The sequence below is a fragment of the Sciurus vulgaris genome (genome assembly GCF_902686455.1).
Source record: "Sciurus vulgaris genome assembly, chromosome: 12".
In the NCBI taxonomy this organism is placed as follows: domain Eukaryota; kingdom Metazoa; phylum Chordata; class Mammalia; order Rodentia; family Sciuridae; genus Sciurus; species Sciurus vulgaris.
The window spans coordinates 74608873-74629602 of record NC_136473.1 but is presented as its reverse complement, the minus strand read 5'-3'; the positions used below and the strand labels follow the sequence as shown (position 1 = coordinate 74629602).

The following is a 20730-nucleotide window of genomic DNA, read 5'->3' as shown; positions in this document are numbered from 1 at the left end:
TTAAACTGGTTCTTTTTAGTTATATATGACAGCAGAATTCATTTTTATACAATTATACAAGCATGGAATATATCTCATTCTAGTTAGAGTCCCATTCTTAGGTTATACATGGTGGTGGGATTCACTGTGTTGGTTTTATATATGTACCTGGGAAAACTATGTCAGATTCATTCCACTGTCTTTCCTCTGCCTATCCCCCTCCCTTCCCTCCATTCCCCATTGTCTAAACTACTGCACTTTCTTCCCCTCACCACCTCTCTTATTGTGGGTCAGTGTCCACCTATCAGAGAAAACATTTGGCCTTTTGTTTTGGGGGACTGGCTCAATTCACTTAGCATCATACACTCCAGATGCATCCATTTGCTGGCAAATGTCATGATATCTTATCTAGATTTTCATGGCAGGGTTTTTTAATGGGGACACGATTGGCTTTTGGGATGGGACCATTCTTCATTATGTGAAGAGGGTAAACATGTGGTCTGACATGGGCTTTAAGAGCCCAGGTGGGATGAGGAGGAAGAGGCAAACTGAAGGATGATCACATACAGGGGATATTAATCAAAAAAGTAATATATATTGAGAATAATCGAAACCTGTCTCACTGCTGGTGTTACAAATATAAAAAGGGAGAAAATGAACCCTGTGGTATTGTACTAGAATTGGTGGTGCAGGTATTAGTTGGTTTTTAATATACTTGGATAAATATGGAAATACAGATATATGTATCTATACACACATGCATATATTCCCCCTCATTATATCCACTGAGACCTGGGAACATACTTAGCTCCCAGATCTTATTTTCTAAATATCATTTGCCACTAAAAGAATGAAGTCTTCTTGAAAAGATGATTCCAGTAGTAGTAGTGTCAAGAAAGGTACAAGAGGAGCCTTAAAATCTTGTTTTGCCAGTAAACAAAGAACTTCTCAAAGAATAGTAAGTATACATTACTGGGATACAGGGACTAACTTTAAAGGTATCCCAGTAGCCAAATCTGGGACTACTGGAGTATTAAAATAATAATGACAATGATAGAATATGGTTCATTTCATATGATAGGAAAATTAAAAGCTCATGATGATATAAATACATACATGAATAAATAAATAAGTGAATAAATAAATAAGTGGAGAGAGGAGAAATCTTTTCCAAAAAGTGGAAAGTCAAATGACAAATATAGAAGGAATAATGAAATTGGAAAATCACCAATTAGCAACCATCACAGTAATAATTCAGCCAGGATGGATCAATGGGAACTAAAACAAGCTGTAAAAGTTTAATAAGAAACAAAATATTTACAGAGCCTCAAAATACCACTCTACTCAAAAACAAAAAAGTAAGAAACCTAATTGAAAAATGGGCAAAGGACTTAAATAGACATCTCCCCCAAGAAGATTTACAAATGCCCACATGAAAAGATGCTTCAACATCTCTAATCAATCATAAAGAAAATGTAAATCAAAACTACAATGAGAATTTGACTTACACCCTTCAGAATGGCCGCTATTAAGAAAAAAAAAAAAAAAGGATGTGGGTTAAGTAGCATATGCCTGTATTCTCAGCAACTCAGGAAGCTGAGGCAGGAGGATCACAAGTTCAAGGTCAGCCTCAGCAACTTGATAAGACCCTCAGCAACTTAGCAAGACCGCTCTCAAAATAAAAAAATAAAAAGGGCTGGGCATGTGGCTTTTTGGTAAAAAGAACACCCCTATATTCAAAGCTCGGTACTGCAAAAGAAGTAAAGGAAGGAAAAAAGAAAGAGGAAAGAGGAAGGGAAGGGAGGAGAAAAGAGGAGAGAAGAGTAGTCAAAGAATATAAAGAAAATGGAAACTGTGTACTACTGATGGGAATGTAAAATAATGCAACTGCTGTGAAAAACAGTACAGCACTTCCTCAAAAATTAAAATAAAATTACCATATAATCCAGCAATTCTATTTCTGAGAATATACTTCTTATGTCTTGAATGTAAGGTGTCCCCACTACCACCAAAAAAAGAGATCATGATAGACAATGCAGGAATTTTCAGACTGTTCAGAGGTGAAATGATTAGATTATGAGACCTGCAACCTAATCAGTAGATGAATCCATCTAATAGATTAATAATTTGACTATATTACTGAATGGTAACTGTTAGCAGGTAGGATGTGGCTGTGGAAAGAAGGTCACTACCAGTGTACCCCTGGGGATTGTATTTTGTCCCTGGCTCCTTTCTCTCCTTCTCTTTTCTCTTCTCTTCCTTTTCTCTTTCTTTCTTCTCTCTCTCTTTCTCTCTCACTCTCTCTCTCTCTCTCCTTCCTGGCTGCCATGATCTGGTCAGCTTTTCTCCATCATGCTCTTTTGCCATAATATACTGCCTCAGGCCCAGAACAATGCAGTTGGTTGACCATGTACTGAACCTCTGAGACCATGAGCCCAAATAAACATTTCCTCCTCTAAATTGATCTTTTCAGGTATTTTGGTCACTGCAACAAAAAACTGATTAACAGAAATTGGTACTGAGAGTGAGTCCATTGCTGTGACTAACTTTACCATGTGGTTAAGACACCTTTAGAACTGGCTTGTGAGAGAAGTTTGGAAAAGTTTAGAGATGCAGGGTGGAGAAGTTTAATGGATAATCCTGGTGGAAGCTCAGAAAACCAGAATGTCCATAGGAATGCGGACAATAATGACTGTGCTCATGAGGTTTCAGATAGTAATAGGACTCTATTGGGAATTGGACTAGAGATGATTCATGTTAAATCCTATCAAAGAATCTTTCCACTTTTTTCCCATGTTCTATGACTTTCTGTGAGGCTAAATTTAAAGGTGATGGACTAATTAATCTGATAGAGGAAATTCAAAGTAACATACCATTCAGGCACTGGTATAGGTATTGCTAGAAGTTTTTAGCCAGGTTTACTGTGAAAATTGGGAGCAGAAAGCAGAGAAGAAAGATTTTAAAAACTTATAGTTTGGTCAAAAAAAATGGTTATAAACTTGGGGTCAAGAAAAAGGTGATTGCTGAAGAGATCACTGCCGAAGAAAAGTTAAATACTTTTCACAGAGCAACAGAAAAGATGCCTTGATAGCATCTCAGGAATCAGTAAGACCATGTGTATGGTGGACTAAAGGGTGTAAAAGCAAAAATTAATTTAAGAAAACCAAGGGGAACCAGGCATGGTGACACATGCCTGTAATCCCAGTGACTTGGGAGGCTAAGGCAGGATGATCACAAGTTCAAATCCAGCACCAGCAACATAGGGAGATCCTCAGTAAATTAGCAAGACCCTGTCTCAAAATAAAATATAAAACCAGCTAGGGATATGGTTCAGTGGTTAAGTGCCTCTGGGTTCAGTCCCCAGTAACCTCCTCCCTGCACCACAAACACAGAGAGAGAGAGAGAGAGAGAGAGAGAGAGACAGAGACAGAGACAGAGACAGAGACAGAGACAGAGACAGAGAGAGAGTAAAACTATGGGGCCAGCCTGCTCACCTGGGGGTACATAGGAAAGTGCTTCCCCAGATTGCCATTATATAATAGAAGTGGGTAACTTACTTTGGGTCTTTACAGGGACTCACAGCCAAGAGTTTGTCTGGAGTTTCAGATGAGACTTTTAACTTTTAATTTTTACTTTTGGGCAATGCTATAATTGTTATGACTGTGGGGACTTTTAGAGATGAACTGAATGCATTTTGCACTGTGAGATGAACATGAGCCTTTGGAAGCCGGAGGCAAAATATTATGGTATGGATATGAGGTATCCCTAAAAAGAGCATGTTAGACAATGAAGGAATGTTCAGAATGTATATTCCATAGGTGAAATTATTATATTATTAGAACTATAACCTAACCAGTGGATTAATCCATTTGATAAATTAATAATTTGAATGGATTACTGATGATAACTATAAGCAGGTGGGACATGACTGGTGGAAGCAGGTCACTGGGGGTTATTTCATTACTGATGATGTAAATTAATCTTGATCATTTGATTACAATGGTATTAATCATGTTCCTCCACTGTGAAATTATTCTCTTTCCCTTGTAAGCAATTTATTTTGTAGAGTGGTACTTTTTTGCACTATGTTAATCACATTGTCCCTTGGGGATTATATTGTGTCCCTAACTCCTTGCTCCCTCTCTCTGCTTCCTGGCTTCCATGAACTGAAAAACTTTCTTTCACCACACCCTTCCACCATGATATTTTGCCTTGCCTCAGGCCCAGAGCAATGGAGCAGGCGACCACAGACTGAACCTCTGAAACTATGAGCCCAAAATTCACTTTTCTTCCTCAAGTAGATCTTGTCAGGTATTTTGATCATGGTGACAAAAAACTGACTAAACAATACTCAAAGATCAAAAGCAGAGTCTCAATGAGATATCTGTACACACTTATTCATAGCAGTATTATTCAAAACAGCTAAAACATAAGAGCAACCCAATGGATAAGCAAAACGTAATACATATATACAATGTAATAATAGTCTAAAAAGGAAGGAAATACTGACACATACTACAACATGGATGAACCATGGAGAGACATCCATGCAAATTAAAATAAACCAGTCACAAAAGATAAAAATTATATTAATACACTTATATGAGGTACTTAGAGTAGTCATATTTGTATAAAGTAAGATGATGGTTGTCAAGAACTGAGAGAAAGAGAGAATGAACAGTTATGGTTTAATGAATATAAAGATTATAATGAATATAAAGTTCCATTTTGCAACATAAAAAAGATTTTGGAGATGGATGATGGTAATGATTGCACAACAGTATGAATGTACTTAAAGCCATTGAACTGTATATTTGTATAAGATGATTAAGATCATACAAAAAAGTACTACTCTATAAAATAGTTACTGATTACAAAGAAAAGAGTAATTTCACAGTGGGAAGAACATGACAGATACCATCTGAATCAAATGATCAAGATTAACTAACATCACTAGTAATGGAATAAACTGAAATCATGTGTCACCCAATGGGATGGAATGTGAAGAACAAAGAATTATTTCTATAATTCTTCCAAAAATGCATAGCCCAAATCAAATAGCACAAGGATACATCATCAGACAAATCCAAACTGAAGGACATTCATCCATAGCGTATTGATAAATGTTTAACAACTAGCTCTCTGCAAAGAAATAAAAAAATTAAAACTTCACTTGTAGCATTTCCATAGTGTAAATACTCCCATGACAGTCATAGCCATATGATGTCGACTTGCCTGAAAAATTTGTGAACATTTAACTGTCAGTTCTCATGATCCGGTGTGAGCCAGTCCTAGCATAGGAACTTGTACAAAATAACTGAATGTACTCTTCAGCAACATCTAGGTCATAAAAGTCAAAGAAAGATTGAGTAATTGTTTAAAATTTAAAAAAATTTGGACTGGGGATGTATCTCAGTGGTAGAGTGCTTGCCTTGTACACATGAGGTCCTAAGTTCAATCCCTGGCATCACCAAAAAAAAAAAAAAAAAAAAAAAAAAAAATTGAAGGAATTTGAAGAATGATGACAACTAAATGTAACACATGATCATTGATTGAATCCTTTTGCTCTAAAGGATATTTAGATACATGCCAAAATGTGAAAGGGGTCTGTGGAATTAGATGACAGGATACATCAATATTACGATAGTGGGTTGACTAGCGACTCCCAAAAAAGGTATATACCACATACTAACTCAACAAACCTATGGATATGAACTTACTTAGAAAAAAATCTTTGCAGATATGATTAAGGATCTTGAGATGAGATCATTCTGGATTACCTAAGTGAGCTCTAAATCCAATGGCAAGTGTTCGTATAAAAGGGAAGAAGAAGAAACAAAGGGGAGAAGGCCAGAGATAGAGATTAGAGCAAAGTGATGTAGCCTTAGGAAGCTAACAGCAAGGAAAGATCCTCCCTGGGAGCATGGCCCTGTGACACCTCGATTTCACACTACTTAATTCCAGAATTGTGTGAGAAGAAATTTATCTTTAGCAGTCCAGATTTCCATAAATTATTACAACAATCCTAAGAAACTAATGAATTTCTCATTTTGATTATTATATTGTGGTTATGTAGGAGTGTCCCTATGTGTAAGAAATGGACACTAAAGCATTCAAGGGTGATAAGATATAAGGTCGGCCATGACTTCAATTATAGCAATTATCCTCAAAGGGCTCAGGAAAAAGAAAGGAAGAAAGAAAGAAAGAAAGAAAGAAAGAAAGAAAGAAAGAAAGAAAGAAAGAAAGAGAGAGAGAGAGAGAGAGAGAGAGAGAGAGAGAGAGAGAGAGAGAGAGAAGAGAGAGAGAGGGAGGGAGGGAGGGAGGGAGAGAGAAAGAGAGAGAGAGAAAGAAAAGAAAAGGAAGGAAGGAAGGAAGTTGCATGTACTTATCTTTCAACTTTTGAAATTATTTCAAAAGTAAAAGAAATTCCCCATCCTAGGTGTCTAGTGACTTGGAGGAGATATGAAAATATATTTTGTGGGGCTTTGTCATGAGTTCTTAAGAGATCACCTGCAGGAGACACCCTGCCACTGCAGTTTCGTAGGGGTGAGCAGTGCCTTCTCTAGGTCAATACTTTTGGTTTCGCCTTCTTCTCAGCTCCAGGGCTTTGATCAGCCCCACCTTCTTGGTTCAGTCCATTCCACCATCCCTGGGCAGGTGCTCTAGTCCAGCCCCCAAACACAGGATTCACATTTGATCTCTGGGAAGAATGCCAATCATGGACATAATTGATCCCACAATACATTCACATTTGTCCTCGGGGTTGCCTTTAAACTTCCAGATGTGAGTCAAACACCAGTTTTGGAACTGCAGGGGACATTTAGAAAGTTCTCCAGATAATGTTTTAGAAGCACCTCTCATCTGGCTTGAGGTGAGGGAGATACAACTGCCTCCTCTGAGTCTTGATAGGCAGACATGCAGATACTGATTATTTTTCCTTCTCCAAGCACTATTTAGGCTGGCTATGGATGGTTAGGTAATGTTGGTAGAACTAGTTTGGGCCCACCCTTCCACTCTGAAGGCTCTTCGAATCTATCTCTTTATTTTTGTCCTCAGAGAGGTGCTGATATTCTAGGACAACAGGAGGAACCACATTTCACATCCTGTTACACATAGGCCCCATACCAGCCTGGAAATACTCTTGCAAAAGTCATCTTGTAAAAATTTGGTAACAGATCTTATCTAACTTATCTCTGGAGCATTTTGTATTATTACAACACTATGTACTCCTCCCTTGTCTTCAGCCAAAACACTCCCCTGGATTTCCTGTCAGCTTTACTGGTCTCTTTTAGGGTTCTCTTCCTCTCTCCAACCTTGTTGGTTTCCTGGGATTCTTCCATCCTAAACCCACTTCTCTATCCACTCAACACTCTTCCTGGGCAATTCCATCCATCTCCATTGCTTCAGTTTTCACTGGATTATAAAGTTGTCTCAATACTTATGATGATATCTCAGGTGCTCCACGACCTGGAGAAAACAGATGGATTTATCTTTAGAACCGATTCAACCCAAAATACTATAGAGTTGAGACCATAAGAACAGATTTTTAGGAAAAACTGGAAAGAAAGGCGAGGTGGGATCCAGGATGTGTTTCCAGCCTCAAAGCCATGAAAGCATGGTGAACCTCGAATTGGTGCTCACTCAATAGAGGATGTGGCTCATTTGCCTGGGGTCATTCTAAAAGTCTGAAGGAAGACAGAAATGAAACTTTTCAATCCTGTACACTTTCTTCTGAGCATTCAATCAAAGCAGCTGAAAATATGCCTTTGAAATGGAAATCATCTTAAAGTCTCAGCAAGGCAGTTGAGGATGGAGGGTGGGGAGAGGATGAACAAAAGCACCAAAGCCTCCCTCTGACCTCTTCTGCTCAGCTAACAAGCCCCAGTGCATAGCTTCCTTGCCAGCTCTCTGGCTCTTGCTGTTTCTACAGTGGCTAAGTCCCAGCGTTTCTAGGACAGAGCTAATTGCAAACATTCTGTCCTATTTATCACCACGTCTACACTCATACGTGTCAGACTCCTCATTCCACATTTTGTTTCAGAAAATATGGTCACCATAGTTCAGTTTCTTTGTGGTCTAAAATTTCCCAGAAGAGAAATCTAACTGTCATATATCTATTTTATGCAATGACTCCATTCTCTGCAAATAAACCAAAACTTGACCTGGGGCACAAGCATTTAGGCTTCCCATCACCTCACTTTTATGATTACGTATTATTATAGTACACTTATTCATTGACTAATTTTATTTAATGACACTCATACTCTGGCACAGTTTTTTAACTGGTGGCTGGGTAAGTGGACCTTGTAGGATTCTATCAGGAAAACAAAACATGATGCTTCCCTCCCACTGCCTGTCCAAACCTGCTTTATGGGAACCTGCTCTTCCCTGAACTGTGTGATCTAGGGCAGATAGCAGCACTTTTCTGGTCACTTTGGGACAATAAAAGATGCTCTGGCTCCTCCCAGTCTCAAAAATGGACTCACTTCAGTAGTTAAACTGCCTATCCATGTGTAATCTAACTTTTTCACAGAAGTTTCTCCCCATATAAAGCTGGAAGCTGTTCTTGGTAAGAAACCTGGATGGGAAAGAGAGATGTGTTCAGCTTTTCCTCCTTTCTTCACCTCCTCTTCATTCATCAGGCTCCCTCAAGTCTTTCTTGGGCCAAAGGAAGGGGGACAATGCAGAGAAGAAAAGTTAGAGGTAGGAAAAGTCTTCCTTGGCTAGAACTGGGCAAGTGGAGCCTTGGTCCCTCTGACCCTGGCAGAGGCTGAGAGCTCATGCTTTCTGGTCATGGGGTGGATGATCAAATCCACTCCTGGCATGGGATCTTTCACAGGTTCTTTGGAGGCCCCTCATGGAGAATGGAGTATTAGTATTTCTTTCTGCAATTTGGCAGGAGTTGCTTGTTATTTCCTTCAGGGAATAAAGGGAAAACACACTCACACGTCAAGATGTCCTTTTGGACTGATTGAAAACGGCCCCAGGAGAGAAGGGATGAGCCCTGGGAAGAGGCCCACAGGGCCGTGAGTAGAGCAAAGGTTGGGTTTCAGCCCACCCACAGGGGAAAGTTCCCTGCATACAACACAACTCGCACTGACAGCAGCCTTTCAGTCCCAGCCTCTCGAGTTGGGTCAAATCCCAGTCCTCCTCCGTGTCCCATAGACTCCTGGAGACAGGTTCTCAAAGGTGTCTTTTAAGTTCCCCTTAAAAGGATTAACATGAGGAGAAGCCCCTACCCTTCTTGGAAGATCAATGAGACATTGACTCTGCACTTCTCCTGAACTCCCTCTCTGACCTCAACTTCAGCCCTGTGCTTCCCCTGGGGTGGTTGAGGGTTTAAGTGTTTTTGGATTTTGCCCATTTACTTGTTTGTTTGCATTACTGTGTCCCACACAGGTGAGCAGGTGGTCAGATACGAAGCTATTTGCCAACTACTGGTGTTCTTAGCCCTTGAGCTCAGCTGAAATTAGAGCAGGAAAAGTCAAATTTTAACAACCTGTTGCATATGGTTTATTTCACTTTCACTGTTCTTTTCACTCACAGAACCTTTTCTAAACAATAAAAATCTGGATTTTTTTGAGGGCTTTAATGTTTACAGCTTTCTGGAACTTTTAAACTATATTGTACATGGAACCAAATGCAGAGGTTTCTTCACACATACTAATTGGCATTATAGAGGAAAGAATGTATAAGAACAATATCTGTGAAGAGGAAACAATTTTTAATTACATGCACCAATATTGTTTTGGAATGATATGAACCTGAGAGATTTTTCTCTTTTTTCTGCTTTTTAATATATTCCAGCTCTCCTTTAGTGAGTCTGGACCAATTCACAATCTTTATCTGAAATTCCAAAATGCCCAAATCCCAGAATCCACAAGGGCAAAAGAAGAAAAAAAGTCTCTGAAAGCAAAGAATTTTATTTTCATAATAACTCTACATAATTAATTTAAGCTGAATTGAGGCAAAGTTGGTTTTTTGTCTTGTTTTGTTTTTTGTTTTTTGTTTTGCACAGTACTGGGTATCAACCCAGAGCCTTATGCATGCTAAGGAAGCACTAAACTTCACCCCCATCCCTTTTTAATTTTAAGATAGTCTCATTAAGTTGCCCGGACTGACCTGGAACTTGTGATCCTCCTTCCTCAGCCTCCAGAGCAGCTAGAATTACAGATGAGTACCACCATGCCTGGCAAAGCAAGGCCTTTTTAAAAAAATCTGTGTGAGCTTTCAAATGTTTAAATGCAGAAATTATAATGTGTTTGTTTACAGGACGCCTCCCAACATACTCCCTTCTAAATCCAAAAATAGTTCTGAATTTCATAACAAATCTGGCCAAAGAGTTTTAAGTAGGTACTCATAAGGCTGTGCTTTCATAAAGGAGAAAATGTTATGAACTTGTCTATTATTTTCTGGTCCTACCAGTTTCTCACAGCCTCGCTTGGTCCTGCCCCTTGTCTTTTTATATGAGTGTTAAAACATAAAATGGCATAATTTTCACTTCTGATAGTGAATGGTTATGTGAAAAATGCTAATGACTTTTTTCTTGGCATGTTAGAAGCTTTCTTTTTTTAAATTGTTCTTTTTGTTATACATGACAGTAGAATGTATTTTGACATAGCATACATATATGGAGTAGGACTCCTCTTTTTTGGTTGTACCTGATGTGGAGTTGCACTGGTCTTGTATTCATATATGAACATAGGAAAGTTATATCTGATTCATTCTTCTTCTTTCCCATTCCCAACCCCCTTCCTTCCTCCCACTCCCCCTTGTTCAATTGGGTGCACTTCCCCTTCCCTCCCCTCTGCCTATTGTGGGTCAGCATCTGCATATCAGAGAGAACATTTGGCCTTTGGTTTGGGGGATTGGCTTATTTCACTTAGCATGATAGTCTCCAGTTACATCTGTTTACTGGCAAATGCTATAATTTCGTTATTCTTTATGGCTGAGTAATATTCCATGGTGTATACATACCACGTTTTCTTTATCCATTCATCTGTTGAAGTGTACCTAGGTTGGTTCCATAGCTTAGCTATTGTGAATTGAGCTGCTACAAACATTGATGTGGCCGCATCACTATAGTATTCTAGACTTTAAGTCCTTTGGATATATACCGAGGAGGGGGAGAGCTAGTTCAAATGGTGGTTCCATTCCAAGTTTTCTGAGGAATCTCCACACTGCTTTCCAGAGTGGTTGCACCAATTTGCAGTCCCACCAGTAGGTCTAAGTGTCCCCTTATCTCTGTACAAGCCATTTCCCCACCTTCCTGATCCTTTCTTCATTTCCTTCATCAAAGCAAAGTTCAGAACTTGCCTTCTCTAGGTGGAGTTTCCTGGTTAGTTCATGTCCATCTTCACCTGAACAACCAGTTTAGATTTGGAACACATGTCTTCCCACCCCCATATTAGTTTGGGCTTTAAAGAGATTTAGTAACTAATAGCTCAGCGACTGCTCATCCAGCTGACACTGTGGTACTTCAGCCTCTTCCAAACACATTCCCTTCCCATTTCTCCTGGTAGACCCCAGACTAGGTCCAACAAGCTCATGCTGTCAGGTCGTTATGCCTCCACGCCAACTCTCAAAACCTACGGTTTTGCAGTTTATCGATAAAGCCACTCTTTTCTACTGAACACTTTTGCATGGCTGCCACTCCAGAATACAGACTAGAAAAATCAGGGCAGAGAGCCAGCTTCAAATTGTAGGTTAACAGGCCCCACATGGTCCTTATGTGCCCTGAATTTGAGAATTATTGGTTTAAAGATTTGCAAATCAATAGCAGGTCATGAGCTTTAAGAGATGAAATATAGTTATAATGAAAGTTAATAACAGTTGCAGCCACAGTTAGTTATATTATAGTGTATCTAATGCATAATCTTCATAATAAAAGCTAACAATTTTTCAACAGTCTTCATCTGGACTTGACCCTTGCCTGATACATTTTTTCCCCACTATTTACAAACATTTTTTAAGCCATGTATCTATGTTATGGATTTTTCAGGAAGTCTTCTGCCATGTCTGGCTCCTTTCCTACCTTTCTCTCTTCTTCTTTACCTATCACCTTCCTCTCCTCTCCTCTGCCTCTCCTAAATGGTTCCTGAAAAACCTTTTAGGACCCTTCTCTGTACCTTGAGCAGAAGGTTCAATTAAGGATGGGAAATTGGATGGACTGAGCCCCAAGAAGGGTACAAAAATCACCACTATAGATATTCATATTAGGACTTCTCACAGAGTCCCATTTCTATATCTCTGTTGCCCTCTGAACAAACACATGAAATACCATTGTCAATATCTTTATCACCATTGAGGAAGGGTATAGTAAGCTACAAAAGTGTAACCCTCCAAAGATATGTCCACCTGGATCCTGTGAATGTGACCTTACACAGACAAGGATCCTTGCATATATAAGATCTGAAAATGAAATCATCTGGATTATCGGGCTGGGACAACATCCAATGGTGAGTGTCCTTATAAGAAGACTACAAAACACAGACAAAAGATGAGCAGGCACCCAGGAAAAAGTGTTGTGAAGATGGAGGCAGAAATTAGAGTATAGCATCTATAAGTCAAGGAACACCAAAGACTTATAGCCAACATGAGAAGCTGGAAGAGACAAAGGAGTGTTCTATGTCAGAGCCTTTGGAGAGAAGATGGTCATGTTGATACCTTGGTTATGGAATTATGGCTTCCCGAACTGGTTTTTGTTTTGTTTTGTTTTGTTTTGTTTTGTTTTGTTTTGTTTGGAGTTTTTCTTGTTTTTGTTTTTTTGTTTTGTTTTGATTTGTTTTGATACCAGGAATTGAACCCAGGGGTGCCTAACCACTGAGTCACATCCCCAGTGCATTTTTTTTATGTTTTATTTTGAGACAGGGTCTCACTAAGTTGCTTAGGTCCTTACTAAATTGCTGAGGCTGGCTTTGAACTCACAATCCTCCTGCCTCAGCCTCCTGAGTCACTGGGATTACAGGTGTGTGCCACCACATCCAGCTTGTCCTCCAGAACTATGAGAAAATAAATTTCTGTCCTCTTAAGCCATCCATTTTGTGGTATTGGGAAACCAATATAAAGAGACTAGAAATGACTAGCCTATCTATTTATGGGTACCTCATATGTCAGTTTAAAACAGGAAATAATACTGCCGTTCAAAAATTTTGCCTATTTTGGGCATGTCTGTCAAATCAGAGACATGCCCAACACAAAGAGAGCTGGATTTGACACTTGGCTCCTGGAAAACACTCATATAAAAAACAGTGGTTTTGGTAGAGAAAATACCATGTAGTGCTTGAAAATGTTGACCACGCTGGGTGTGGTGGCGCACACCTGTAATCCCAGCTGGTCCAGGAGGATCTGGAGTTCAAAGTCAGCCTCAGCAATTTAGCAAGGTCCCAAGCAACTCAGTGAGATCCTGCCTCTGATTAAAATATACAATAGGGCTAGGGATGTGGCTCAGTGGTGAAGAGTCCCTGGGATCAATCACTGGTACCTAAAAAAAAATGTTGAAAAAGAATGTGTCAACCACTAGAGTCAAACTTGAATTCTCATTTTTCCATTCATTAACCTTAGAACTTTGTACAATTACTTAGCCTTTGAACACATAAGAGCTAAAAAAAAAATTTAGCTCCTATTCAGCCCCAACTTTTGTGGTTATATCTGCCCCATAGTCCTGCTTATTTCTGCAGGATACTTGTCTCTACTGACTTTCTCTTTCCATGACTGGAAACATATACCCAAGTCCCAACCTTATATAACCTTTTCCAAATCCATCAACAGCAATTAGAGCCCTTGTATCACTTATTTCATTTTTGTAAGAGAGAGACCATGATGTGGTTCAAGCCAGTGTGCATGTTACCTATCACTGAATTGACCTTCTGAGTCTAGGAAAATGTCTCTTTGAAGGTGATGTGTGTAGTAGGACAATGGTATGCATTTCTAGTACACTGAGTCTTTTTAAATTTTATATACTCAAACCTATTTATATCTTCCTTCATAGTGTATGCCTTTTATTTTATGCTTTAAAAGTATCTCTTAACTTCAGATGATAAATTCACCCATATCTTATTATTTTACTTTCCATAAATATTCTCTAATGTAATTTGAATTTATAAGAATGGCATTTTTCTTTCTTCCAAGTAACTAGTTATTTGTCACATCATAATTTTTTGAATAGCTTATATTTTTCTCACCAACTAAAATACTAACACTGTTAACAATAATAGTATTCTCTGAATGCTTTCTATGTGCTAGAGTTTGTGCTAAGTATATTACATAGAGCATTTAGCTCGGTAATATTATTATTCACATACTATGTCTAAAAACTAGCATACTTGGGATTCATATCCAGGTCATCTGACTCTAAAGCTCATACTTTTAACGACCATGCTATCCTATAAATAACTTGGATCTATTTCTTTGTTTTGCTTAAACATTAAGGAAAATTATTGATATAACTGGAAGTTCATATGTAGGGTGGGTTTCACAGTTGATTTGGCTCATGCTCATTGTTCCCATGATTTCTTTGGGTCTGCTCTCTTCCATGTGACGTCATCCTCAGGCTAACAGTAAGCTAGCTAAAATAGTTCTATGCCCTCATCCATGCACAAAAATGCCTATCAGAAGAGAAAGAAGATTATTGCTCTCAGAAACACTCCCTGAAGAAAAAAGCTTTCTGAGACACTCCAGCAAAATTCTCCTCAAGTCTTATTGGTTCAGAATGGGCCACATGTCCATTTCTGTATCAACAATTAGTAAAAAAGGATGAGAGTAAATATATTATCCAAGCGAACACCTAGAGTTTGAGATGGTATCAGATTTTTTTTGGCACATGGACTGTGTAGAAGTGAAAAGGACTATCAAATTCATCTCCCAGATGCAAAAAAAATAAAAATAACAGGGGATTTAACAAAGTAGGAGGTAAATCAAGTCTGAAGGCAGTATACTAAGTTGGCAGCAAAGTACCCAGGCTTTCTCCTTCTATCTCAATGTTCTGCCATCCTCAACATGTGACTTCTACCTCATGGACCAAGACTGCTCTGCAGCCAAGCTATCATATCCAATATCCAGACACCTGGACGAGGAGTGCAAACAAATAGACTGAATTCTCCCTTTAAGGACATATCTTAGAAGTTATATGATAATCTTCTTCCTACATACCATTGGACAGAACTTATCATTTGGCAACATCTGACTTAGGGAAGCTACAAAATGTGGACTTAATTCCAGATAAATATAAGTCCAAATACAAATCGGGGTTTTACTATTATGGAATAAGAACAGAATATATATCGAGAGAATGCTAGCAGTATTTGCAACAATAGAAACATGAGTGCAATTTGGGATTCTGTACAAGAATAAAAAAAAGAAAACTAAATGCTGGTTAAGCAACCCACAAAGTGTTCTTCAGCCTTGCTGAGATCATTGGCCCAGCCCTGGACTAACAAGTAACCCGGTGGTATTAAATGCTCCAGATGGAAACCCTATGTCACATACCCATTCCCATAACTTGGCCATGAGTCATCCCAACCCAATTTTCATGACTGAGATGGAGTTGGGGTAGTTTTCTAAAAAGATAAATTTGTATGTTTTATTTGTAAAAACTCTTTACATATTGAGTATTTAGGGCATAATACTTTTGTCCATCTAATGTGTTGCATATGGTTTTCTAGTTTATTATTTATTTTCCCTTTATACTGATATTATCATACTATTGACATATAGAAATTTTACATTTTATAAGATCAAATATTCAATGACTGCATTTTTTTTACTTTTCTATTAGAATGGTCTTTCATAACCAAGGATTTAGTAAATATTCACTTATATTATCTTTTTTCTCTAACTGAATTATTTTTGTGTCAGTCAGAAGTTGCAATCTGCTGTATCCAAACCCCATTTATAAGGCTTTAAAAAATCGGGTTCCCATGCTTTTACACTGTTGGTGGCATTGTAAATTAGTACCAACAGCTATGGAAATCCACATGGAGATTCCTCAAGACTAGGAATGGAACCGCCAAATATGGACCCAGTTATACCACTCCTCAGTGTTATCCTAAAGAATTAAATTCAGCATGTTATAGCAATACATGCATACCCATGTTTATAGAAGCGTAATTCACAATAGCCAAATTATGGAACCAGCCTAGGTGTTCGTCACCAGATGGATGGATAAAGAAACTGTGGTATATACACACAATGGAGCTTTATTTGACTATAAAGAATGAAATTAGACCATTTACAGGAAAATGGACAGAACGTAAGAACAGTATATCAAGCAAAATAAACCAAACTCTCCAAGTCAAAGGTTGTATATTTTCTCACATGAGTAGAAGCTAGAGAGGCGGAAAAAAAAAAAAAAAAAAGATGGGCGGAAATCTCATGAAAATAGAAGGGAGGGGCTGGGGAATGTAGATCAAGCACGAGGCCCTGGGTTCAATCCCCAGCACCACAAAAAAATAAATAAATAAATAGAAAGGAGACCAACAGAATAAAGGAAGGGGGCCAGGGAGAAGGAGGAGAGGAGGGAAGGGGGATATAATTGACCAAATTATGTTGTTATATTGTGTGCAATTACAAATATGTAACAACAAATCCACTGTTATGTATAATTATACTGCCCTACTAAAAAATCCAGAGTGAAAAACAAACAAGCAAACAAACAGGGGTTCCTTCTTCTAAAGTAATAAGTTCAGGGCTGTTTTGGTGAACTTACAAGGTCTTCAAAAATCCAAGCTCATTCCATATTTCTGTTCCACTATCCTTAATATTAAGCTTTTCCTAAGGTTCACAAAACGACTGCTATAAATTTAGGCATCACATATGAAGTTTATTTAGAAAGAAAAAGAAATAGCAAAATATGAAAGCTGAATCCATCTATTTTATCAAGAAGTCAGTGTCTTTCCTGGAAATCCCATGTTAGATTTCTCATTGGCCAGAATTATATCATGTAGCCAACTAGAGCAAGGAATCTTGGAGAAATGTTATTTCCCTCTGAGTACATGGCTGTCCTGAACAAAATCAAATTATCTTATTAAAGAAGGGGGAATAAATATTGGGAAGGCAATACTGTCTGCCATGATTTTCTACCTAATTTTTCATATATGCTATAAATAATTAACTTTATTTGTTTAAAATTAGCCAAATAACTTTCCCATAATCTTTATTGAATAAGCAATCCTTTTTTCACTGATTTGGCACACATCTACATTATACTTTAAAATGTAGAGGTTTTTAAAGTAGATGTTCTAACAATGTTCAGAAAAGAGTGTAATGTCTCAGTTCACTTCTACTCTCTTCTCTTGGAAAGGGTAAAAAGAATAGGCTATCCTATGAGGTATATATTCATATATACTCCCCAAAGCTATAGTGAGAATCAGGGTAATGAAAATTTTTTAAAAGAGGGGAGGAGTTCCATGTAAAACTCAAAGTCTAGGATTTATTACCCCCTTCACACAGAAAGTAAAACATAACTTTCCCATTATCAATGACAGGTCACTGAGTTGGCAGAGAGCTCTTCAATCTCCAGCACTTGGATCAGAGGTGAAAGAGTTAGCAGCTGTGGGATTGCATAGCTCTTCTGTAACCCAGTTTATTTATCACCCTTACTAAAAACTCTAACCAATCCCTCTTCAATGAACTCCATCTTGCAGCCCACCCCACACCCTACACCTTTAATGCCTGATATTTTTCTCCCCTCAGAAATTCAACACAACAGGATAATTTAAGTGTTAGTGATAAATACTCAAAGAGGTACTCCATAGGGGTTACAAAACCTATCACAAATCAAAATAAGTTGTCAAAAACTGAAATGAATTGCCTTGTTAACCCATTTCTTTAATCTATCATTTAGGGAAAATAGCTTATCCTCTGATTGCTCCTTATTCTGCAAGCAAGTTTGCCCTGGATGGGTTCTTCTCTTCCCTTAGGACAGAATATTTACTGTCCAAGGTCAATGTGTCAATCACTCTGTGTGTGCTGGGCCTCATAAACACAGGTAAGGTTAAAATACTGGAATAAATGATCAACAGTTGGACTATCTGCCTTACTTTTTGGATAAAGGGTGGTAAAGGGAGGTACCGTAGTCCCTGACACATGAGTCACTCAACAAGATGCAGTGACTGACAGAAGTCCAGAGCCCTCTCACTAATGAAGCACTTCTGTCACTGGTGGAGTCTCTAACCACTCTTTGACCCTCCTTTCCATTCTGACCACCAAGTTTATTAAGTGACACCACATTCATCACCTTATCCTTCCCTGAATATCTTATTCCCTCATGGACTCTCAATGACCGTTACATTTTTTTTCTTGGTACTAGGGATGGAACCCAGGGCCTTATGCTTGGTAGGCAGATGCTTGACCACTGAGTTATATTTTCAGTCCTATTTTTCATTTTTATTTTGAGACAAGGTCTTAAAGTGTTTCAGGCTGTCCTTGAACTTGTGATCCTCCCACTTCAGCCTCCAGTGTAGCTAGAATTTCAGGTCTGTGCCACCACACCCAGCTTACTTTTTTTACATAAGACTTATAAAATACAAATGTGTTTCTCTTAGTAATATAAATAGCAATACACGCTTATAACATAAGCCCTTAGTATCCACTGACACTAAGAAGTACACAATATCAATTTTTTAGTATTCTTGCCCAAAATGTATCACCTCACCCAAATCAGATCAATGGATAAACCCAAATGCAGGGACATTCCTCAAAACAACTGATCAGTACTGTTCAAAAGTAACAAGGTCATGAGAGACAAGGAAAGACTGAAGAATTGTCATAGGTTGGAGAAAAAATAAGAAGAAATTTCTACTAAGTAAAATCCTGGATATAATCCTAGCACACAAAAAAGACATTAAGGAAAAATAAGTTCTGTAACAAAGTTAATTTTATTATACTTATTCTTGATCATTGCACAGTGATCATGCATAATATGACAATCAGGAGAAGTAGGACGTGGTATATAAGAGGACACTTGGTACAATTTTTACAAGTTTTCTCTAAGTCCAAATGTAAGTTTATCTAAAACATTCATCAAATGTTAAAATAAAAGTGTATTTAAAAAGTAATTGAGACCAGGCATGGTGGTGCATGCCTGTAATCCCAATGGCTTGGAAAGCTGAGGCAGGAGGATCACAGGTTCAAAGCCAGCCTCAGCAAAAGCAGGGCACTAAAGTCATTTAGTGAGACCCTGTCTGTAAATAAAATACAAAATAGGGCTGGGGACGTGGCTCAGGGGTTGAGTGCCCCTGAGTTCAATCCCTGGTACCCAAGAAATTTAAAAAAGAAAGAAAGAAAGAAAGAATAATTGAGTAGCAGTTACAGAACAGGAGAGACAGAGGCACAGAGTGAAACAACAAAGGGAAGGAGAGAGAGGGAAGGTGTATGAGAAGGACATGAAAACTTGGAAGGAGAGAGAAGGTAGCAGTAGCATTTCTTCTCAGTGAGAGTGGTTAATGTTAAGAAAGGAGGAAAAACCTGGGCTGTATCTTTCCTTTGACAAGTCAGTAAGTCATCACCATACAGCTCTTTTTGCTCACTGACACTTCCTGTTAGCTGCTGGGTCATCATGTGACTTTCGTCCTTATTTTGCTCTTCCTGTATTAACTCCCCACTCCAACCAAAACACCCAAGATAGGAGCATGATTCAGTCTCCCAACTGATCACCTCTAACTGCCCCCACAAATCTCTTTCCAGGGAGGCAAAGCCTCTGTTAGAACCAAGGTGTCTCTAGGACCAACAGGCTTTAAACATACCCAACTCTCCATATATTCCCTATAGGACATGTGATTTCAGACATTGGTAAATAGTCCCCTGACTGCTATGCTATTGCTACCTGCAGTTCTTCAGTCATATATTCTCTACTCATCTTGGATAACCCCACACTTCCCTTGTCATTCTACAGAAACAGCCATGGAGGCAACTTCTGGGGTATTATCTGAACAAGCAGCTCCAAAGGAGGACTGTGCCCTGGAGATCATCAAAGGGGCAGCTCTGCGTAAAGAGGAAATTTACTATGGCACCTCATACTGGAATGCTCTCCTGCTGGGAAATCCAGGGAGGAGGATCATGGAATTTCTCTCATTGAGGAAATATAAATTTGACAGATTATTAAACAACTAGTAACTCCCTTAGGACTGACCATGGTAAGGGATCTTGGAGTATTCTGCCCAATATTTCTGCAAGCTCTATTCATGAAAATACCTTCTGAAAGGGATAAAGAGTGCTTCCAGAGACATGCAAATCACAGGGTACATCTCACAATTGGAAGGAGTTCCTCTAACACTTGCACAGTGGAAATTTAATTGTAATAAATGTCATGAACCACTTTACAGCCTACGTTTGTGGAAGTGATAGTAACATTAGGTATAATTAAAAGATAGTTATATCCAATTTACCTCATATGTAATAATATTATGATGCTTAATATGATATTAATTATAATAAAGGTCACATAAACTTTATAAAATCAAAACTGGGAGCTATAACTTGAGCTTACTCAGCATGATTCCTTTAAAACCAGAAACTACAAGTGACATTTTTCAATGTTCATCTCTTATTTTGTGGTCTGAACTTTTTATCTATTCTGAATTGAAGAAACCATCCTACTCATCATTTAGTGGACATCATATCTTTGTCATTTCTGCATATTTCAGATACTCTTCATATTATTGTACATTGCTTCTCTGAAAAGGAGGACACCTGAACATAAGTCACTAAGGCAAACTCAGAAGGTGGAGGGGTTCCTAGAAACCTGAGTCACAG

At 38.4% G+C, this 20730-nt stretch overlaps 2 protein-coding genes across 8 annotated transcripts in view; one reads left to right on the top strand and one right to left on the bottom strand.

Moving 5' to 3' along the window:
- HSD11B1 (hydroxysteroid 11-beta dehydrogenase 1) overlaps window positions 1–20294 on the top strand; it is a 54446-nt gene extending 34152 nt beyond the window's left edge. For both annotated transcript variants that reach the window (XM_079107524.1, XM_079107523.1), the window contains 2 exons: window positions 17822–17965; window positions 19871–20294. In XM_079107524.1, coding sequence (XP_078963650.1) covers window positions 17822–17965; window positions 19871–20088 — 362 coding nt within the window. In that variant the 3' untranslated portion in view covers window positions 20089–20294. The remainder of the gene's footprint in view (window positions 1–17821; window positions 17966–19870) is intronic.
- The window catches only part of LOC306642093 (UPF0739 protein C1orf74 homolog), a 122737-nt gene that overhangs the window by 53965 nt on the left and 48042 nt on the right, over window positions 1–20730 (bottom strand). Inside the window, exon 3 of one of the 6 annotated variants that reach the window (XR_013758377.1) lies at window positions 10102–10168. The exons of 4 other annotated variants lie outside the window; for them this stretch is intronic. The gene's annotated coding sequence lies outside the window, so the exon portion shown is untranslated. Of the gene's footprint in view, window positions 1–6309; window positions 7447–10101; window positions 10169–20730 lie in introns of those variants that run through there. One more of the 6 variants, XM_079107526.1, reaches the window with a different exon arrangement.